The 17,960-nt window shown below is 40.7% G+C and overlaps 1 protein-coding gene across 1 annotated transcript in view; it reads left to right on the top strand.

Annotated features, from left to right (window-relative positions):
* The window catches only part of SORL1 (sortilin related receptor 1), a 79,702-nt gene that overhangs the window by 53,872 nt on the left and 7,870 nt on the right, over positions 1-17,960 (top strand). The window contains exons 28-46 of the mRNA XM_075280066.1: positions 270-401; positions 692-823; positions 1,506-1,640; positions 2,626-2,775; positions 3,330-3,479; positions 3,714-3,842; positions 4,775-4,901; positions 9,487-9,656; positions 11,352-11,464; positions 11,607-11,711; positions 11,927-11,993; positions 12,656-12,738; positions 13,396-13,492; positions 14,041-14,225; positions 14,689-14,808; positions 14,888-15,052; positions 15,609-15,783; positions 16,583-16,689; positions 17,183-17,375. Coding sequence (XP_075136167.1) covers positions 270-401; positions 692-823; positions 1,506-1,640; positions 2,626-2,775; positions 3,330-3,479; positions 3,714-3,842; positions 4,775-4,901; positions 9,487-9,656; positions 11,352-11,464; positions 11,607-11,711; positions 11,927-11,993; positions 12,656-12,738; positions 13,396-13,492; positions 14,041-14,225; positions 14,689-14,808; positions 14,888-15,052; positions 15,609-15,783; positions 16,583-16,689; positions 17,183-17,375 — 2,535 coding nt within the window. The remainder of the gene's footprint in view (positions 1-269; positions 402-691; positions 824-1,505; positions 1,641-2,625; positions 2,776-3,329; positions 3,480-3,713; positions 3,843-4,774; positions 4,902-9,486; positions 9,657-11,351; positions 11,465-11,606; positions 11,712-11,926; positions 11,994-12,655; positions 12,739-13,395; positions 13,493-14,040; positions 14,226-14,688; positions 14,809-14,887; positions 15,053-15,608; positions 15,784-16,582; positions 16,690-17,182; positions 17,376-17,960) is intronic.

A 17,960-nucleotide genomic window follows, 5' to 3' on the forward strand; every position in this document is an offset into this window, starting at 1 on the left:
CGCTGGAGAGTTCTCTCACAGCATTGGGGACGTCCCCAGTGCTACGAGAGAACTCATTTGCATACAGACGAAAACCAGAATTTCTACCCAACGGTGGTGCGGAGAAGACATGTAAAGGTAGGAGACGAATAGCCTTTCTTAAGGCTATTCCTACGTATTAGGCAGAAAAAAAAGTTTTATTGATAGAATCCCTTTAATTCTGTGTATATAACTATCTTCAGCATCAACTAATAGGACCAGTAAATTTACACTTGTGACATCTGTTTCAGAGCCCCTGTGTACTCGCTACATGGATTTTGTATGTAAGAACCGTCTGCAGTGTTTATTCCACATCATGGTATGTGATGGAGTTGTGCAGTGTCACGATGGCTCGGACGAGGATCCCGCATATGCTGGATGTTGTGAGTATTGGGGCTCTTCAGTTTTATATATATAGGTTGACCAAAAAAGCTGAAGGTTTGTTAAAGCTGTGTCCATCTTTGTTGGCTAAACACCTCAGTAAATCTCTCTCCTGTTCTGATATGTTTTATCTGCACTGATACATTGTAACAAACTGTCAGCCTGGAATCCTCATAGTTTGTCATACAGAGGATTGTTTAGGCTGCATATAAATGTAATAATCCCTCAGCTGTGAGAAGTGTGAGGATTCACATGCAGTAAAAATAAACAGCTTTCCTCCTTTGTTGTTTAGCTCGAGATCCAGAATTTAAACAGAACTGCGACTCTCAGAGCTTTTCATGCCAAAATGGAGTCTGCATCAGCTTGGTTTGGAAGTGTGATGGCATGGACGACTGCGGCGACTACTCTGATGAAGCAAATTGTGGTGAGTCTCCGTCATCAATCTGCATAATGGAAAACCATAACCAAAATATTATGTTTAAGTAACCCAAGGATTGCACCTCTTAGTGCCCGTTGTCCTAGAACATCATTAAAGGGCCCGCTTTGTGTGAGGCAGCTCCTGACCAAATCCAGCGCATGGACATAGGTTGTCAAATATTTATTAAAATGTTCTCTGTTCTGGACACCCACTCTCCTGTTCCCCAATAATGAGGAAAGGCAGGGAGTCAAGGTGGTTGGGAGGATTTGGATATTTCATGTTGCATCAGTCAGACTGGAACCAATATAAGGCTGAGACCGCACATTTTTTTTTGTTGCAGATTTTGCTTTGTTTTTTTGCGCTAAAGTGAGGAGTGGATTGAGCAGAAGCTGGAAGTATACAAATGTCCTATATATTTTCCATTTCTTTTGTAGCCATTCTCATCTTTGGCTCAAAAAAACGCAAGAAAAAAAAGCTTCATTTTTGCAAGGTCAGGCCTCAGCCTAAAGAGAACATCTGAAGACCAAGTTCATACAGTCAATATTTCTATGTATTATTCGTTAAATTTAGTGGCTGCATTGCCTTATTTCTCCTTCTGATTGGATGGAGTTCCCCTATAGTGGTTGTGCACATATTCACTGCTTATCTTAACATTGTACATGGTGTCTTATTGTGTTTTCTGCTGCAGCAACTCCTACAGACACTCCTGCATGTGCCCGATACTATCAGTTCCAGTGTGAAAATGGCCATTGTATACCCACACGGTGGAAATGTGATGGCGAGAATGATTGTGGGGACTGGTCAGACGAGAAGGACTGCGGAGGTATATCTTTTAATTATGTTATGCGGCAGGAAAGTTTTACTTTTTATGTAATTCTGTGAAAATACTTGAAATGTTATTAGGCAGAACATTAAAGTGGTTGGCCTGGAATTTTTTTTTTTTTGTAGTGGTGGCCTATTCTAAGGATGGGCCTTAAATATTTGATTGTGGTTGCCAAGCAGGCGGCCCGTGCATGGATCAGCTGTTCAGAGCCAACTCCGATGCCTCTACTATACATTGTAGAGAGGTGGAAGCAGATGGCTCTGTGTCCTGTAAAGTTGACAGACAGCCGATGCTCAGCTCCCATTGGTTTCATGATTTAAGATAAATGTTGATTTTTCCACAGTTATTTTGCACCCAACAGGTGCCTGTTTTTACGGATCCCTCATAAAGTTGAGTGTTTTGAAGGATCCATGAAAACTGATAAAATAGGACATAACCTACTTTTTGACTGTCTATTAAAATGATCCACCAAAAAATAGGTAATTCATATACAGTGAATTTAAAGCCGATTGTGTGAATGTAGGCTTAGGCAGTGAATAAAACTGACATTAAAAATGGATGAAACTATCAGTTTTTAATGTAAGTTTTCGATCAGTTTTTAACTGTCAGAAAAAAATAAAAATAAAAACGTCATTGTTTTTTGTTTTTTTTTAACCCAATTTTTACTGTCGATGAAACTGATACATCCCCAAAAAATATGTTGTTAAAAGCTGACCCGCCTAAACTTGTATGGGTCCATCAGCTCGGAATGATGGACAAAAATAGGACACTTCTTTTTTTTTTATCTGACCTTTTCAATGTCAATAAGAAAATCGGACAGGTCTACGTATCCATAGATTCCCATTGTTCTAAAAACGGACAAGTAACATCATGTGCACTGGGCCTTACTGTGAGAGTTGTCTGTGGATGGCTCAGTGACAGATAAAGCAGCTTTATGAGAATGAAAAAATGGAAAAATAAAAAATGTATATGTCTCTCTGAACAGAAACTATCCCTCAAACCACTACACAACCATCCACATGTCCGGCTAATCACTTTCGTTGTGACAATGGAGTTTGCATCTTGAATACTTGGGTTTGTGACGGTTACAAGGATTGTATATATGGCTCTGATGAAGAGGGTTGCCCTACTACTGGTAGGTTTTGTGTATGCCCCTCCCCCGTTATTTGTATACTGTACTTACTGGTCCACAAGGTGAATTTAGTTTTAGAATAGTTTTCCCATTTAAAGAGGTTATTCGACTAAAATATATATAAGCTTGGGGACTGCAAATAGTGTAAATTTTCCTGTACTACATTGAGAGGCCATATTGCATTGCCAGGTTCCTTAGCCCTTGTACAGATTATTAACAGAGTCCAATTCTACATTATTATGAGAGTCTATAATGAGTGCACAGTTGTTGTTGGAGGCAATGGTGAGTGCACATATTAAAATATTACTGTGAGAGTCCATAGCAAGTGCACAGATTATAATGAGAATTTATACTGAGTGCACAGATTACGGTGAGAATACATTGTGAGAGTCCACCACAAGGGCATAGTTTACTGTGAAAGTCCATATTGGCACTGTAGCCGTAATGGTATCCATAGAGGCCATTTTCTAAGATAGAACTAAGCAATATGAATAAATTACCTTTACTCCTATCTGCATTTGGTGTACTTTTTTTTTTTTTTTCTTGCCTTGTTTAAGCAACCAATGCCACCGTGCCAAGCACCACAACGCACGACCGATGCAGTAGTTTTGAGTTTGAATGTCAGAAGGGGAAATACTGTATACCCAAGTGGAAGCATTGTGATGGGATTACGGACTGCCAGGACGGCACCGATGAGCTTCACTGCCGTAAGTTTGATGTTTTCCTCATAAAAGAGAGCAGTAGAGTTTGTATTCTTTTGTCCTACACTCATCCTATATACGTCTTGAAATGACTGATAACAGATAATAAATTGTATGCACATACTCAGCTATGGTGAGACAGCTATAAATGTACTGTCTCTTTGATCCTTTATTACTGTTATGTTCTCTGGCAGTTTATTCTGCTCTTATATTGACCCACCTTGCGCTCTCTGTATACAGCTACTCATAGACCTTCCTCATGTGTGAACGGTTCTCTTTGTGATGACGGTGAAGCCTGTTTAGCGCTGTCTGACCGTTGTGATGGCTTTCTGGACTGTTCTGATGGCAGTGATGAAAATAACTGCACTGGTAAGTGATCCTTCGTAGCTATGTGATAATGCCCTTGCTGCAAAGTATCAGCAGGGAGTCTTAAGCTAGGTTCACATCTGCACCCATCTGTCTGTTGCTCAGACCCGAACGATGGAGAGCCCAACTGCTGAAACAACAGTTACCTGCAGATCCCATAGACTATAATTGGGTCCACTGTCTGCCATTTTTCTACTGAAACCAGTAGAGAGAAAAGTCCTCTGTGCAGAACTTTTCTGTCTGTGGAACTTAGGCCTGGTTCACTTATGTGTTTGGTATTCCGTTCAGGGAGTCCACTTAGCTAACTGCATTAAAAAGCGGCTAGCTAAGAAATTACAGGGACCCCATAGACTATAATGGGGTCCGTGTGGCTTCCGCTCGGTGTCCGCATGAATCATGCGGAGAGAAAAGTACTGCAAGCAGCACTTTTGTCTCCGCATGTTTCGTGCATAAACTACATGGACATCATAGTCTATGGGATCCGTGTGGTTTCTTACCCGATCAATTTTTAATGTGTATAGGTTTCCGTTCGGGGGGTCCCCGTGCAGACTTCACAAACGGGATATCGAAAGCAGATGTGAACCGGGCCTTAGCCTGCATACCGATTGCAGATGTGAATCAGGCCTTAGCCTCATATATTTGTGATTAAATAGAAATAAATTGATACATTGTAACAAACAGCATCTGTGTGCTCAGGACTAGGTCAGGATATACCTTTTTAGCCTCTGAATTCAACCAAGATTGCTCCCATTTACTTACAGCATACAAAGATCTTAAAATTTGTAAGGAATGGACACCTAAAATATGTAATGCTTGCTACAGTGCAGCCTCAATTAAACCTTCTAGTATTCCTGCACTTATGAAATCTGTTCAGGTGCTGCACCAGCAGACTTTGTAAATATATAAATGACATGACATGTTCTTACCTGTTCTAGATGACAGTGTAGTTTACAAGGTTCAGAACTTGCAGTGGTCTGCTGACTTCTCTGGCAACATAACCCTCACGTGGGCACGTCCCAAGAAGATGTCAGTGTCATCCTGCGTATACAATGTGTACTACAGGTAATGTATCCAAGCACTGCACCCATCTTACCAGTCACATGTAATGTATTTTGGGGGAAATTTATTAAAATTCTCCATCAGTAGACTGACAAATACTAATTCTGTAAGGGTTTTCATTGCAGCAATCACTCCACTTATAAAGATAAGACAGACAGCATTACAGTAGAAGGTCACACCTCTCTAGGTAATACCCATAATTACCCATCATTACATCCACTACTGACAGTAGATTATAAGACAAACATGACATCAAGGGAACAGAAAATCATATAAAATACTACGTTTCCTCTGTATGGGTCACATCATGACCAGTGTATTCCTATAACCAAATCAACTAGAGAAAACTAAAGAAACTGGAAGGAATACGCAACATAAATAGAAAAATTACTTTATTAATATCATGTTAAAAAATGAGGAAGGAAAGTTACCAACAGACGAAAAAGGGGTCGACCCTAACACTGGAAACCGGTAGTAGGATAAGTGTCAAAAAACATACAATATCATAGAGTAAATGACTGACAGAATCAGGTCTCCCCTTCCTGGTCTCCGATCATGTCATCCTCAGGTATGTGCCATTCCTGCTATTTAGCTTTACTCTATTGACTTTTTCTTATACCTTGACCTTTGTTCCAGCCTGTGGTTGTGCTATAATTTGCATGCTGTCACTTATTCAGTAATTTTATACACTGTTATCTACCTTTACTGTTGACTCTATGCAGTTTACGCTAGGTTCACACCTGCGTTCTGGTCTCTGTTCTGTGCTTTCCGTCTTCTGCATGCAAGAAGACGGAAACCACAGACCGGGTCCGGCCGTGAGCGGCGGTGAGCGTTTTATGCTCTCCGCCGCGAAACGTTTTTTTTAAATCTGGACACAGAGTACTGCATGTCTGACTCTGTGTCCGGATTAAAAAACCCGATTTCCGGCCGGACTGTGGCCGGACAGCTTTCTCACCCATTCAAATGAATGGGTGAGAGACTCCTGCAGGTTTCCGTCTCCTGCTCTGTTTTATGCAGGAAACGGAAACCTGCAGAACGGACACCTGGGCGCAGATATGAACGAGCCCTTACTCTTCATCACAGGCTTGTTACCTCTGATGTAGGTAGCTGGCTACATATTGTCTATTTGCTACCATGTTGATTTAGTCCTTATTTTGGATTATTGTACTGATTCCTATACGGTTACACTAATTCCTGTAGCTATGTTATACTCTGGCACATTTGTCCTGCTCCATTAGGAGCCTATGGTAGTTCTACCTGGCCAGCTATTCATTGTATTCCTATATGGTATTGATTCTGTCAGTCATTTACTCTATGGTATTGTATGTTTTTTGACACTTATCCTGCTACCGGTTTCCAGCGTTAGGGTCGACCCCTTTTTCGTCTGTTGGTAACGTTCCTTCCCCATTTTTTAACATATTAATAAAGTAATTTTTCTATTTATGTTGAGTATTCCTTCCAGTTTCTTTAGTTTTCTGTGACAGTAGATTATATCACAGCACAGAGCTTGCCTAGGAAACGCTCTCATAGACCTGTATGAGTCAGCTCCAGAATATGTGTCCCTATGGCCATAGCTATGCTATAGAGCTATGCTATTGTCACCAAATGATCTTAATAGAGCAGAAGAGAAGCTTAGGCAAGTAGTTTATTTAACTGGTTTTAATAATAAAAAAAATGGCGATACAATACACAGACTTATAAGGAATTTATTATTTTAGTTCCCCACTTATGGTATGTCTCCAGTTTTGAGCAGTGAAATTGGCAAAACCTTGTAAAGAGCCAAAACAAGGGTCACTGCAACCTGTTTCATGGGGGGTTTAATGTAGTTGGGGAATGCGCAGGTACTGCAGACTTTATCTTAGCGCTGAGCAGGTTGCATACCTCTGTGCCGGAAACTTTATGTTCATACTCCTTTCCCATTCTATCTGGGTTGTTGGCTTGGGGTTTGATACATCATGATGGTCAATGTTAGATTTTAAGCAGAAATTGCAATATTTTGTAATTTATAGGGTAATTTGAGAGGTGGTTAAAATAAAGCTAAGATGTCACTGGTAGGGAGGTAGAATATGAGAGGTATGAAGTTGTCATGGATTTCGTTTGAAAAACAAAAAAAACAGAGTTTATGCCAGGAGCATAAGATGCCAAGTATGTAAAAGAGTTGGGGTTACAGTCATAAAAAAGGCAACCAGGTGTGGTAGAATCCAGCTTTTGTTTTTTGCTTACCCACCCTTTTAAGGGCTGGGATTTAGATTATGAGGTTTGGGGTCCATTCACACGGAGTAACGCGAGGCGTTTTTTGTGCTTATTTTTACAGCCGCAAAAAGTCGTTTCCATTGAGTTCTATAGTAAATTACACCTGTATTTTTACGTTTGTAATTTTTACCTCCACAAAAAACGCCTCGCGTTACTCCGTGTGAATGGACCCTTACATAGTATATACACTCACCGGCCACTTTATTAGGTACACCTGTCCAACTGCTCGTTAATACTTAATTTCTAATCAGCCAATCACATGGCGGCAACTCAGTGCATTTAGGCATGTAGACATGGTCAAGACAATCTCCTGCAGTTCAAACCGAGCATCAGTATGGGAAAGAAAGGTGATTTGAGTGCCTTTGAACGTGGCATGGTTGTTGGTGCCAGAAGGGCTGGTCTGAGTATTTCAGAAACTGCTGATCTACTGGGATTTTCACGCACAACCATCTCTAGGGTTTACAGAGAATGGTCCGAAAAAGAAAAAACATCCAGTGAGCGGCAGTTCTGTGGGCGGAAATGCGTTGTTGATGCCAGAGGTCAGAGGAGAATGGCCAGACTGGTTCGAGCTGATAAAAAGGCAACAGTGACTCAAATAGCCACCCGTTACAACCAAGGTAGCCAGAAGAGCATCTCTGAACGCACAGTACGTCGAACTTTGAGGCAGATGGGCTACAGCAGCAGAAGACCACACCGGGTGCCACTCCTTTCAGCTAAGAACAGGAAACTGAGGCTACAATTTGCACAAACTCATCGAAATTGGACAATTGAAGATTGGAAAAACGTTGCCTGGTCTGATGAGTCTCGATTTCTGCTGCGACATTCGGATGGTAGGGTCAGAATTTGGCGTCAACAACATGAAAGCATGGATCCATCCTGCCTTGTATCAACGGTTCAGGCTGGTGGTGGTGGTGTCATGGTGTGGGGAATATTTTCTTGGCACTCTTTGGGCCCCTTGGTACCAATTGAGCATCGTTGCAACGCCAAAGCCTACCTGAGTATTGTTGCTGACCATGTCCATCCCTTTATGACCACAATGTACCCAACATCTGATGGCTACTTTCAGCAGGATAATGCGCCATGTCATAAAGCTGGAATCATCTCAGACTGGTTTCTTGAACATGACAATGAGTTCACTGTACTCCAATGGCCTCCACAGTCACCAGATCTCAACACAACACAACATTTTGGACACTGTAGAGAGCAGCAGGGAAACTGTCAGTCGGGAAGATATAACTGCAGGGCTGTTTTAACATATTGGTGGGCCCAGTGAATACTGGGCCTCCCCCATCACCACCACTTAGACATACCTGACCAGCACAAATTATAATGCCCCCTCAATGGGTCCTACATAGTATAATGCCCCTTAGTATCTCTCACACAGTATTATGCCTATTTATTAGCCCCATACAATATAATGCCACTCAGTGGCCCATCACAGTCAAATGCCCCTGCAGTTAGCCCATATAATATAATGGTCCATCACACATTAACCTGTCACCCTCAGTGGCTCTTTAGACATTATATTATAATTTCACCCTCCAAGCGCCCCACAGTAATAAAGTCTTTCTCCTGGTGCACCCACAGTATAATGTTCTCCTCCAGTTGCCCTCACAATTTCATGTCCCCTCCTGGTGCCCACAGTACAATGTTTCATATAAAGGAACTAAAAGCTAATACCCACCATTCCCTGTTCCCCTGTTATCTTCTGTCTCCACTCCCGGAGGCTTCAGGAGCCAACTGTGACTTCACTACATTGTGCTTATTGCTCCGGGAGCTGGAACCAGGGAGTAGATGGCTCCTTTCTTCACCACTGAATTTAACTCATCTTGGCTCGGAGGATGCAGATGAGTTGGAATCTGGGTAGCACAAACGCATTGCCCAGAACAGCAGGACACAACTCTAAATGCGGATACTGTCCCGCTGTCTCAAGGGGCCCCCATTTCCACAAGGCCCCGGGCAAGTGCACTGTTTGCCCTATGGTTAAACCAGGTTGCCATCTAGGTGCAGGCTGGGCCTGGTTGACATATGAGTGAGAGAAAATGGGTGGAAGACGTGGTCCTGTTGAATATGGGGTGAAGGATCACGATTTAAGCCAGACTCCCCAATGTATGTTTAATATTTTAATGTTTTGATAAAATTGTGGCTTACATCACAAAAAAAGTGTGTTTAGAAACATTGGAGTAGCTCCTTATACCTTCACCCCCCCTGTCAGGCCATAAATATGACTGGGGTGTTTGATCATTCACTGTTCAGTTAAGTACATAGTATAGGGCACCATCTGACTGACATATCATACTATCCTCCTTTTTGGTAATATGTCTTATCTCTGAAGGGTCATCGGGGAGAGCACATGGAAGTTGCTGGAAACGCATAGCAGCAAGACTGTTTGTGTATTAAAGATTCTCAAACCGGACACTACATATCAGGTTAAAGTTCAGGTGCAATGTCTGCGCAAGATGCACAACAGCAATGACATGATCACCCTCCGAACGCCTGAAGGACGTAAGTATCACCCACCTCCACACTCATAATGTGAATTGTATCTTGTGCTGATGTATATTCACTTACTCAAGTCAGTGTCTTTCTTAAATGTGGTATTTGAAGTGGGTTCAGTCAGTTAGATACACTCTGAATGGGCATATAGACTAAGAGTCTATTCACACGGAGGAAAATGGCGCTTTATTTGGTGCTGAATTTTCAACGCTGGAAAAAAAGCCTCCCATTGATTTCAATGGGTTCCACTGGCTTTTTTTCCACTAGTGGAATTTTCTGCTTAGCTTACCACATCATTCTAATGTGGGTTCACACTGAAACTGTACTTCAGGGTCTCTTGCCTTATGTTTTATTAATATTAATATTCATTCAGGTAAGCTACAATTCAGATGTCTCTAATAAAGTGGTCATTCAGTGTAGGCTCCAGGGTTTGAATGTAGTCAGTGCCGGATTTACCAATAGGCTAACTAGGCTTCAGCCTAGGGCCTCAAGATCAAGAGGGGCCTACATTCAAATTGTTAGCAAAATTAAAATTGCACTATTCTAAAAACAGTGAACACTAAAACACAGCCGAAAATAAGGAGAAATTTCTACGCATATGACTAATAAACAAATATAAAAATGTATTGGTTAAGATTGTGGCGGAGCTACCACCAGAGGGCAGCAACAACTTGCCTGCGACATACAAAACCGGAAGCTGACGTAAGTCACTCTCTCTTCTACTTTGTATTCGACGCGGTGAGCAGCAATGAAGGATCGCGCTCTCGACAATAAAGTATTTGTTCAGGTAATCTAAGAATGAGTAAAAGATTTGAAAGTGACGCTTGCAAACGCAAGAAAAAGAAGCTACAAGAGTATGCGGCAAAGAAGCGAACGCCGATTACTGCTTACATGCATGTGCCAACTAGTACTACTCAATTGGAAGCAATGCAGCACGTTGTATGTGAGGACACGTTCCAAAAATATGGAACTAATGCAAGAGCAACTTACTGAACACGAATATACAAATGAGCCACAAGAAAATATGAATATTCAGAATTTTTTGCAGACAACTAATGAGAAACACCATGTTCAAGATGTTGCAAATTTTTTTTTTGTATGCATTATCCATGTCACATTTTTTATAAAGGTTAGTACCAATAACATGTTTCATTTATCATATTAATATATATATCACAGTAATGATGGATTTTATTATCTCTCTCATGTAATTTACAAACTTAAAAATGGGAGGTGAAAGGGCCTCATAATAGCTTGGGGCCTCTTTTCATCTAAATCCGGCACTGAACGTAGTCCTTTCTTGGTGAATACAGCATGGTGAAAGATATATGCACCCTTTTTACAGAGAAAAAACTCAAAAAACAGGACTGACCTCATCTCTTTCTGATCAGTCAAGGTTCAGGCTGAGCTTTGTCCCTGCTTATTGCTCTACACTGCAGCACTGCTCTCTAGATTGGCACAAGCTCTACAGCCATGATGAACTCCTTTCCATGTCTATAGTGACAAAGATGATGATATTCTACAAGTTATTAAACTTACCAGTGAGAGATTATTAGAAAAATAACTACGCATAGACCTCAGTTAGGGGAAAGAGCATGGGGAGTTGCTTTTATCTGTACATTTTTATTTAAGCTTTCATGCTGTTCATATACAAGATTACTGTGGCAGATTGGGTTAATATACTTTGTTATAAAATCTTTATAGTTCCTGGACAACCCCAGCTACGACAGCTTGACCTGAATAAGAATCTTCCATCCACCATTATCTGTTGCTGGTCTCCGCCTGCAAATGCTAATGGGTTAATTCGGGAATATGTGGTAAGTGTGCCACATATTAACCTGCCCATAGAAGCCAATATTTCACTCTGATCAGATAATGTCTTTGATATTCTGTTAAATGTGTCTTTTCTGCCACCGGAAAGTCTGTAGAAATGTAATAGTTGTACTCCCCTTCATCTAGGTGGAATATAGTACAAATACGTCCAAGGGCTGGTCATCTTTTAGTACACTGGACTTTTGCTATAATATTCACTATACAGAAGCCAACACGTTATATTCTGTGCGGGTGAGTATCATGGCCGTTCAAGGGATTTACCTTTATGTTTGGGCTCTTTGATTAATGTGATGCCCACTGATCTTAAGAATGGGTCCAGGCAATAAAATGGCCATTACTTCATAAATCATTGCATAACATTCTTATTTGGTTCATTATGATTTTATATTTTTTAAGCCCTTGCATTTATGGTTATTATATTGAACTTGTGAATGTCTTGGTTAAAGGTGGCTGCTGTTACCAGTCGGGGGGTTGGTGAATGGAGTAGCATCAAATCCATCAGCACTGCAAAAGGTAACACAGGAACAGCAGTTTATATATAATCTGTCCAACAAGATATGTGTGATGTCCCATGTTTCCCCGAAAATAAGACAGTGTCTTATATTAAATTGTCATTCTAAATATAGGACCTGTCTTATTTTCGGGGGGTGCCTTATTACAACCGGCAGTCATGCCGGCACTTCCTTAGTGGAGCGTCAGCATGACTGCCGGTTGTAGGTAGTGTAGTGTAGGGGAGGGGGGAAGTTATCATACTTACCTTTCCCTTCTTCCTAGCAGCGCTGGTGCCTCTGTTCGTCCTGGAAGTGGTGAGCGGGGCTTAGCAGCAGAGGCAGCAGCCGGCTTTGCTGTGCACACGGAGCACAGAGCACGGCTGCTGTGTCAGTGAAGTGGAGCTCGCTAAGCCCCGCCCACAAAAGCTCCACTAAGCCCCGCCCCCCGAAACCCCGCACACCACTGCCGGGCATGCCTTATTTTCGGAGGATGCCTTATATTAGGCAATTCAACAGAAACCCCCGCATGCCTTACTTTCAGGGGGCGTCTTACTTTCGGGGAAACACGGTATGTATCTTTTGGTGCACATCTGCGCCATGTACACCAGTGTTTGGTCTCCAGGACATAGGCCATTTATGTGACTACTATCATTAGTTACATCTGCTTTTTGTTTGTTTTTTTAGCTGTGCCATCTCCGAATATTAAGATTCAGGCCATCAGCGAAGATTCAGTGAATTTTAAGCTGGCTGTGGATTCTGATATCTTGGTAGGTCATATCCTAGTCTCATTTTCAATGTTTCTGGATAAAATATTAAGATCGAGGTCAGACAGGTATAAGACACATAAAGCACTAAGCAGGGAAGACTACTTATTACTAAATGTAGTCAAGAATGTTTTTAGGCTGTGCGCATAACCCCATCCATGTCCCACACAGTATAAGGTCTTCTAAGCAGCCTGCACAAAGTATAATGCCCACGTAGTGGCCCTTGCACAGTATAATGCCTCCTTTCTGGCCCTCATACAATAAAATGTCCCTCAGTCACCCATCAGATAATATACTATAATATATTAAAAAATAATCATACTCGCCTAATTCTGTTCCCGTGGTGCTGCTTGCAGGCTCCTACTCTAGATCTATCTTTGGCTTGGTGCTCATCTCTCTTCCCTACATCAGAAAGCACTAGTCAAGGCCTGAATGGTGGAGCTCGGAGCTAATGGCTCCATGCTTCACTGTTTTATTCAGCTGTGTGTGTGTCCTGAGGACACAGATAAAGTTGGAATTATGACCCACCACCATTGTTTCATTGAGAGGGGTTCCCCGTTGCTGCACGGTCACGGTTTGCCCCATGGTTAAAGCCGCCCTGCATGTAGTTGTATTACATATCTTTCTATTATAGTTGGACATCTTTGCATTGTTTTACAGATAACTGGATATACGGTGACCTTATCCTGGGAGTTTGATGCACATGTTCAGGAGAGAAGAACTTTACAGTTTGATGGACGGATTGTATCACAAACAGGTAATTTATATGTCTCCTAAACCTAATGAATAACTTTGGCTGATGTAATACAGAAGCCCAGTTAGTTTTCCCCACTTTAGATGACTGTATAGTGTCTAGTGTGGAAAACACTTCCCAGAATGCAAGTCATCAGAGCAAGCTCTATGTAGACCCTGAACAAGCTGGAGATTTCAGCTCTGAATCATTCTGAGTGCAGCTCTGAAGTATAACAGGGCAGGTAATTGAAGATCAATACATTATAGGCAATATATGTACACGGTGACTCCACCAGCAGAATAGTTAGTGCAGTTCTGGGATATAATACAGACTGCGACTCAGGGTCAGTACAAGATACAATATGTACAGTATATACACAATATTTCCACCATTAGAGTAGTGAGTGCAGCTCTAGATCGTAATACAAGAACTGATGATCAGTACTGTATGTATGCGTAGTGTCAGAAATCCTTTCGACACTAGGTGACATGTTGTTTGCACTGCTAATATTTGTGTTTATGATTCTATTATTATTCTGAATGATCATTTCTTGTTTGTTGGTTTTGTGTTAGTGACCAATCTGACAGCACAAATGGAATATGAGATTTCTGCTTGGGCAAAGTCTGCTTATGGTGAGAGCTCTGTAGCATTTGAGCACTTTACAACCAAGGGTACGAGACCACCAGTCCCAAGTCTTAAAGCAAAAGTGATAAATCAGACGGCAGTGGAATGCAGCTGGGTGGGCGTCTGGAATGTGGTAAGGATCATTTATTATTTGTCTATATATCAATTTCTGTTTATTGGTCATACCGTATGTCCCCTTCAGTCACATCCAGATCTGACAGTCACTGTTTCTGAACTCATGACACATTGCATTATGGGAGCCTAAATCAGGATACCGTACTGTTCCTGGTGTAAATAATAGCCCACATTTATTTATTTTACTCCAGAATTGTGTCTTATCTGCCTTAGGATACATGTATTACCATTTTCACCATACTCCCATCCGTTGTAAAGGTAAAGTAAAACATGGGTGTAATTTGCCGCTTAGCCAGGATTTAGACCCTTTTTTTGTGAATTGCAGCTCAAAAAAATCACAAATTTTTCATGTGTGACCTTAAGCATAGTGTACAGAATTGCAAGTACAGCTTTTCAACCTGATATTAATGTCCTTGTGTAACCTCTTGCAAGTAACATTTCTGTTCATCTCCTGTATCCAGACCTATGGGGTGTTTTATGCCACCTCATTCTCAGAGCTGCACAGGAATCCGTTGAACGTCACAACGACACTTCATGATGTCATCATTAATGTGAACAGAGATGAGCAGTACTTGTTCTTGGTGAGGAAACCTATAACTTTTTGTTTTGTGGCTGGTTTAATTGTCTTTTGTTCTAGATAATAAGAATCTCTCTTCTCAGGTGCGGGTCATATCCCCTTACCAGGGTCCCCCATCAGATTATGCCGTGGTGAAAATGATCCCTGACAACCGCTTGCCGCCTCGCCATCTTCACGCTGTGCATTTGGATAAAACGTTTGTCGTCATGAAGTGGGAGTCTCCATACGACTCTCCAGACAGTGAATTAGTGAGTTATTAACTTCCTCAATGAACAGATGGACCTATATATGTTTTGAAACGCATTCAGCAATTGGGTTTGTGTGATACGTGTTCCATCACATGGCATATTACAGATGTGTTCTGTCCAAGATGCCTCTTGTATGTACCATCCCTAGTATAGAGCATGTGCATGAGCCATCCTCACTATTTAAATGGAAACATACTGAGAACTCACATAGAGTTTGTTACAATGTATCAGTTTAGGCAAGCACAATCATCATGGAGTTAGGACAGAAGAGAGATTTGTGCTACTTACAGAGGATTGTCTACACTAATACAATTGTAAAACATGTATTGGTTCCTCCGACTAGTTTTTAGTTTGTGAATGTGAACAACAAAGTATTCATTTACATTCACCAAGCAGAGATCTTACATATAACATTTTAAGTACTATGTAGGGGGAACTCTATGTTCTATGTATTTTAAGTGCTGTATGGGTGTAGCTATATAGTCTGTTTCTCTGTGTCATGTATGTCGGAGAGCGCAGTTATCCAACTCCACTCTCTCACTCTTTTATATTACAGGCATACATTGTCTCCATCAAAGATTTAATAATGAAAACTGAGAAGAGTTACAAAGTGAATACCCGGAACAGCACCATTGAGTTTAAGATCGGGAACCTGGAGCCTGGGGGAAAATACAATGTGATTGTCCAGCTACGGAACATGAGCAAAGAGTCCAGCACCAAAGTCAGCACAGGTGAGATCATGGTAGGTCGCAGGATGGGCAGGGGTTACATTGTGGGTTTCAAGCATGAGTAAATTTTAATTTTATTTTTTCATAAATCAATAGCGCAGGTGAAGGGAACAAACCTGGAAATATATGTTGCTAAAGCAAAGTGCTTGTGTCTCTAAGTATTACTCCTGTATTTACTACTTATCCGAGTGGGTGTTTCCCCGTACTTTGTTCATAGTTTCAGCTTACAATGGGCTTCATAGAGAGGAAGGGCTAGGTGGAGAAGGGAAAAGATGAGACCATTTACAGTATTAATCATTTATGTCAGGAAAAGGCTGGAAAGTAATTTTTGATAACCCAGCTCTGTTGTGAAAGTAAATTGTCTCTATATTACAGACGTCTCACTGTTTGAGGAGCTCTTCTTTTACTCCTCTCTCCCCTCTCCATAGAGTTCTGCACATATTTGATCAGTGGCAGAAGGAGGCAAATAAGTGGAGAAACAGGCACTTTTCTTATATAAAGTATATTGCAAAGTTGGTGATCTTGACCTGCACTGTGGATTTAAGAAAAAATTATAAGTCAGTTACGCTTTAATACCAAAACTAGATTACGGTATATCTTGGGTTTTAAGGTGGGTCATGCAAGTAAGGCTCCAATAAAAGAAATTGTGAGGACTCATGAACTGCCTTGGTCTATATACATTTCTTTTGGAACATGGATATTACATGACTAATTTTTGAGCACATCTCTATACAGATGCAGTCAGTAACATGTAAAGACATCATCAAGCTCTGTCATAATTTGCTGTATCTACTCTTCTCAGTTGCCCTGTCTGCTCCTGAAGCCTTGAAGCTCATTATTGAAAAGGATCACGTTCTGCTGTTTTGGAAGAGCTTAGCGCTGAGAGAGAAATACTTCAATGAGTCTAGAGTAAGTCCATCAGCTACATATATCAGCCTGTATTATACTCCAGCACTGTGTTCACTCTCTTCTGGAATCACAGTGTAGAAACATGACATTCCTTATCTTGTGTTTATTCATATTACCGCCTGTATGAACTCATTCAGCACCAGAGTATAATTTCCTGATTATTTGTTGAATATTGTATAGCCTAAAAAATTTTAAAATATTGCAAGGAACTTTTCAGGTTTTAACTAAGATTATTATTATTATTATTATTATTATTATTATTATTATTATTATTATGTAAGATTATTAATTGGCCCATATTTCCTAAATTTATATGTTTTTATATGGTCTGTTATACTCAAAAAATCAAAATCTGCCTGCAAAAAAAGGAGTTTTATAAGATTTAAAACTAAAATGCACAGGAGTAACTGAGGGTGGTTGTAATGGCATCTAGTGTAAATTGATGCAGTATAGTGAGGTGATATTTTATTGTGTTGGTCTCTTGTTGCTATAGGGTTATGAAGTGCATATGTTTGACAGCTCAAATAACATCTCCATCTCCCTTGGAAACACAACTGAGAGCTACTTCAAGATCTCTAACCTGAAACTGGGTCACAGCTACACATTTAGCGTCCAAGCCCGATGTCTGTATAGTGGTCAGATCTGTGGGGAGCCAGCAATGCTTCTCTATGACCATCTTGGAACAGGTAAGATATCAGCTGGTGGTGGAGAGGGTTGTTGGTAAGTGGCCATCTGCTATTTCTGATTTGCTACAGTTGTGGACATTGCTAAATTGCTATTGTTTAAGGAAAAGGTTTTGCAACTGTCTAATATATATATATATATATATATATATATATATATATATATATATATATATATATATATTTTATATGTATTTGTGTATGTGTGTGTGTGTGTGTATGTATATATGTATATATATATATATATATATATATATATATATATATATATATATATATAGTCAGGTCTGGGGTTGCTAGGTAGGGTGGCACAGACACACAAGTCTAGTTTCTTTAGTCCAAAACAATGGTAGAATTTTATTTTCACTCAAAAATATAGTGCAGCAACAAAAGGAAACAATACAAAAATAAGTAGCTTCCGGCTAGGCTCTAACTAAACATAGAATAGGTTACCTCACCTAGAATAACAGAAATCAAAAAGCCAGTTGAATAACTCAGGACACAGCTCCAAAAATATGACCTCTTTCTTTGGCTCGCCAGCCAAGCTCTTACAAAGTGTTGCTGCTGGAGCTGGCTTCTTAAGCTCCC

Source organism: Leptodactylus fuscus, chromosome 6, assembly GCF_031893055.1.
Source record: "Leptodactylus fuscus isolate aLepFus1 chromosome 6, aLepFus1.hap2, whole genome shotgun sequence".
Classification (NCBI taxonomy): Eukaryota; Metazoa; Chordata; class Amphibia; order Anura; family Leptodactylidae; genus Leptodactylus; species Leptodactylus fuscus.